The sequence below is a fragment of the Nematolebias whitei genome, chromosome 14, assembly GCF_014905685.2.
Source record: "Nematolebias whitei isolate Nwh7 chromosome 14, NemWhi1, whole genome shotgun sequence".
Taxonomy (NCBI): domain Eukaryota; kingdom Metazoa; phylum Chordata; class Actinopteri; order Cyprinodontiformes; family Rivulidae; genus Nematolebias; species Nematolebias whitei.
Window position 1 is genome coordinate 24,111,102 of NC_056511.1, and position 4,395 is coordinate 24,115,496.

The window sequence follows — 4,395 nt, forward strand, 5'->3', positions numbered from 1 at the left end:
AAACTGGTTGATCCACTCTGAGAAGGTGCTATTTAAGAGACTGAGCTGAATACAGCACCTCAGACTGAGAAAGTCTCTCGGATAAGAGACGAAACGTTTCTACATTTTTTTGTTGTTTTGCTTTGTTTTGTTTTTTTGAATGTCCAGAGGACCAGATTTAACTTTTTTAGATACAGCTGTTGTGTTTGAGTCAGACTCACATTTCACAGGTGGAGCAGTGATGGCAGCGGTCAGGTTTGATTACCTGACAGTAGTCACAGTATCTGACGGCTGTTTACAGAGAAAACAACAAGCAGAATAATTAAAGTGGCTTCATGTACGACAGCAACTGATAATTCAATAAAAAGAGCATGAGGTGTATGGGTTTGTTTTAAAGCTGAAACCACAATTTTTATATTTTTAACTATTATATGCACATTTTCCTGCATCATGTGACATACAACAGAAAGAGTAACACGTTTCTTACTCCATGAACAGAAGTCAGACCGGTTTGATTGAGAAACAACATATTTTAATTGAGATTTTCTGCACTATCGTGCAAAAAGGGAAGATAAAATACAACAGCATATTCATGCAATGTTCCTGTGTCGGCTGGTGTCGTGTTACACATTTGTGACAAACAGATCAAACAATGGAGGAAGTGTCTCTGCCTGGTTTCTGTATTAGTTAGTCAACAGAGACCTACTTAAAGTAAAACAAGCAGTACGCCCATGTCCCCTGTCACTGAGGGACTTGAATAGTGAACGTTTGTAGTTTTAGAGGAGTGCTTTCTGGACTGGATTTGAACAGAGAATATAAGTAAACCTAAATGTTTTTGGTGCAAGATATTCAAGTGGGAAGGTGTTACACTGTGGAGAAGAACAGAGGAAGGGTGATGATTCCTGGTGGGTGGAGGGAGCAATTTTATCCACCATCAGGTGCAATGGTGGAGCCAGAGAGTGGCCAATGGTGGCCTTGACCCTCATAGATTCATCTTGGCTACCCCAATCATTTGAGGGAACTAAACTTTTAAGCAATATAAAACTAAAAAGCATAGTTTCCTTAAATGACTGGGGTGGCTGATGTACATATACAGTACATATATGACAGGAGCCATTGTGAATTTTGATGCAGCAACCCAATTTTTGATAGGAACTTATCTTACACCTAGATGCAGCCATTTACTAAAACAGAAGTCGTCACTTCACTTAATTCTTCAAGTTATCTAGCTCACAAGATTAACCGAAGGGGCAGACAGAGGGTATTTTGAAGTCCCCTCTTCGCTCTGCAACGTAGGACAAAAAGACAGCCAGCTACAGTCACTGCTGAGGTTAACGCCTCACCTCCTCCAGCTGTGCGTGTGTACACGGGTAAATTCTTGGCCACCCTCTTCAGAATGTCCTGCTGCGCCTCTGCTCGCTGCTCCTTCTCGTACAGCTCCTTGTCTGCGTCGGGCAGAGCGAACTAACAGGAGAGGAACCAATAAATGGAGTTAAATATTGCAATATATTAGCCATTTTTTCTCACTACACATAAAGTGAGTTCATGGTAAGACTGTTGGCTTACTGCGACTGAGGGACTGGTTGGTTTGGACCAGATGGTTTTCCAGTATGACCACATAAAGATGGTGAGGAATGTGTGAAAGATGACCAGATAGCTGACTGTTAAGAAAAAAACAAACAGATTAATTTCAGATGGAACAGACACCTCTGATGTATTTCTATCTATGAAATAATAAAGCTTTAATTCACGTAATTTGAAGTGGGATTCTGCGGAAAGGTTACGAGCAGTTAATATTTTACCTGCTGTAAATAGCTTTTTGAACGACCAGTTCAAAAAATCTAAACTATTACATGAAATGAATTGAAGGCATAGCCTTCCTTGAAGGAATGCATATCACCCGCCCCGTTTCACACCACAGTTTTAAAGTAAGATGACATAACGAAAAGGGGCGGAGCTCTAGCTGTTCTGGTTAAATCTTGTAAATACCATACCATACCACTTTATTTATAAAGCACTTAAAACAGCTACAAGGCCAACCAAAGTGATGTACAGACAAAACAACAGGTAACACACAAAGCAAAATACAAAATGAGGTAAATCAGAATATAGACATAAAAACGATGCAGATGACGACAAACTAGTGTGGAGCATACAGGTTCAAGACACAGATCATCTGGTGTTGAAAGCTACTGAATAGTAGTGAGTTTTTAAGCGGGACTTGAAAACCGAGAGGGAGGGGGCCTGTCAAGACGAGTTCCTGGAACTGTGAGGAGCAACTGGTCCGCTGACCTCAGGGAGCGTGGTGGGACATACGGTTGTAGCAAATCAGAGAGATGGGGGCGGGGGGGACTGTTCAGTGATTTGTAGACATACATGAGTATTTTGAACTGGATTCTAAGGTGAACTGGTAACCAGTGCAGTGAGGCCAAAACTGGTGTAATGTGCTCTCTTTTGCCTGTACTGGTTAAAAATCGGGCTGCTGCATTCTGGACCAGTTGTAGTCGTGCAATGGAGGTCTGACTGATACCAAACAGGAGTGAATTGCAGTAATCAAGCCTAGATGTAATGAATGCATGTATTACTGTCTCCAGGTTATTTTTGGACAATATGGGCTTCAGTTTACACAGCCGCCTCAGTTGGAAGAAGCATGATTTAACAATCATGTTTACATGATTGTTAAGTTTCAGGGAAGGGTCCATTATCACGCCCAGATTAGTGACTCTTTGTTTTTATGACAGGGTTAGAGCGGAGAGGTCGATACAGTGGTTTGTGATCGTGTTGTTGGGAGGGAACAACAAGACTTCAGACTTCTTTTCATTGAAACTCAAGAAATTTAAAGCCATCCAGTCCCTGATGTCAGCCAGGCAGTTGAGCAGCGGTTGAATAGAGCATGTACCATTGTGTCTTAGGGGGAAGTAAATTTGACAGTCATCGGCATAGAAGTGGAAGGGCATGTTGTGTTTCCGGAAAATAGCACCAAGCGGCAGCAGGTATGAAGAGAATAGGAGGGGACCCAGGATGGACCCCTGCAGAACCCCCCATTTAAGCTTTGCCTCTGCGGAACTAAAATCCTTGATGGAGACACAAAAGGATCTGTCAACGAGGTAAGATCTGAACCAATTGAGGGCTGATCCTGTAACGCCCACCCACTGCTCCAACCTAGCAATGAGGATCTCATGGTCGATGGTGTCAAAGGCGGCTGTGAGGTCCAACAGGACAAGCAGCACAGAATCACCGGTATCTGTGAATCTGAAGATGTTGTTAAACACCTTCAGCAGGGCAGTTTCAGTGCTGTGGAGAGGTTTAAAGCCAGATTGGAAAAGCTCTAAGATGGAGTGATCCTCCAGGAAGCACTTCAACTGGGACTCGACTATTTTCTCTAGTACTTTAGAAACAAATGGGAGTTTGGAGACAGGCCGGAAGTTGGACACGACTGAGGGGTCAAGGTTTGGTTTTTTCAGGAGAGGCTGGACGGCAGCATGTTTAAAGGATTTTGGCACCACGCCAGTGGATAAACTACTGTTTACTATAGCCAGAATGGACGGACCTAGAGTTGGAAAAACCTCCTTTAGTAGTCGAGGGGGGACCACATCAAATGACATTAAATGACAGTAAATGACATTATGCGTGATCTCATGCAATGTGTGTTAGTTCTCAAAGTATGTGTTGAGGATGACTCTCATCTACTAACACATCAGAGTTTAACTCACTATCTGTCTGATAGATCTATAATTATTTTTGTTTTGGCTAATGTCACTTAGCAGTGGCAGCCATCTTGAATAGGAGTGACTCCAGTTACTTTGAGAGTTCAATTTAAGTCCTTCCGGTGGTTCATGAGATATTTTGCTAATAGACAGTGTTGATGCCAACAGGTAATGCTAAAGCTTTAAAAACAAAAACATGCAGTAGAGCTCAGAGTATGTGTTGTGAATGACTCTCAGCTACTATCGCTCTGAAATTTAGGTCACTTTTGTAGTTCCAAAAGTTGGTTGGCTGTGGCAGCCATGTTGAATTCTGTCCATCAGATGACTCAGTCAGGTTAAGTCTCCGGCGGAGATTATTAGACACTTATTGGTAACATAAAGAGGTGAACGGACTGTGTGTGCTTCACTTACTTCGTTCTGCGTTGTCCGTGATTGTATCTAAACGTGGCAGGGAAAAAAAAACATATCAGTGACTGTGTTTAATCAGAGATGCATGAATACACCCATCTCACACACAGCCACCCCCTTCCCTCCCCCACCACCATCTATGGCACCATGTGGCAGCAGCCTGGCACGGCCGGCAGTGACCACCCCAGAACAGAGAGCTTTGTTTCAGCTGCAGGGGTGTCCCTGTTCTGACGACGCAAAGAACTGCCAAGGCTGCTTATCAGCTCCAACCTGAAGAAATCCCTTCAAAATCCCTGTGTGA

General features: G+C 43.0%; 1 protein-coding gene across 1 annotated transcript in view; it reads right to left on the reverse strand.

Moving 5' to 3' along the window:
• LOC119420251 (palmitoyltransferase ZDHHC20-A-like) overlaps positions 1-4,395 on the reverse strand; it is an 85,433-nt gene that overhangs the window by 80,313 nt on the left and 725 nt on the right. The window contains exons 2-5 of the mRNA XM_037687640.1: positions 4,098-4,124; positions 1,546-1,640; positions 1,323-1,443; positions 201-270 (exon numbers count right to left, since the gene is read on the reverse strand). Coding sequence (XP_037543568.1) covers positions 201-270; positions 1,323-1,443; positions 1,546-1,640; positions 4,098-4,124 — 313 coding nt within the window. The remainder of the gene's footprint in view (positions 1-200; positions 271-1,322; positions 1,444-1,545; positions 1,641-4,097; positions 4,125-4,395) is intronic.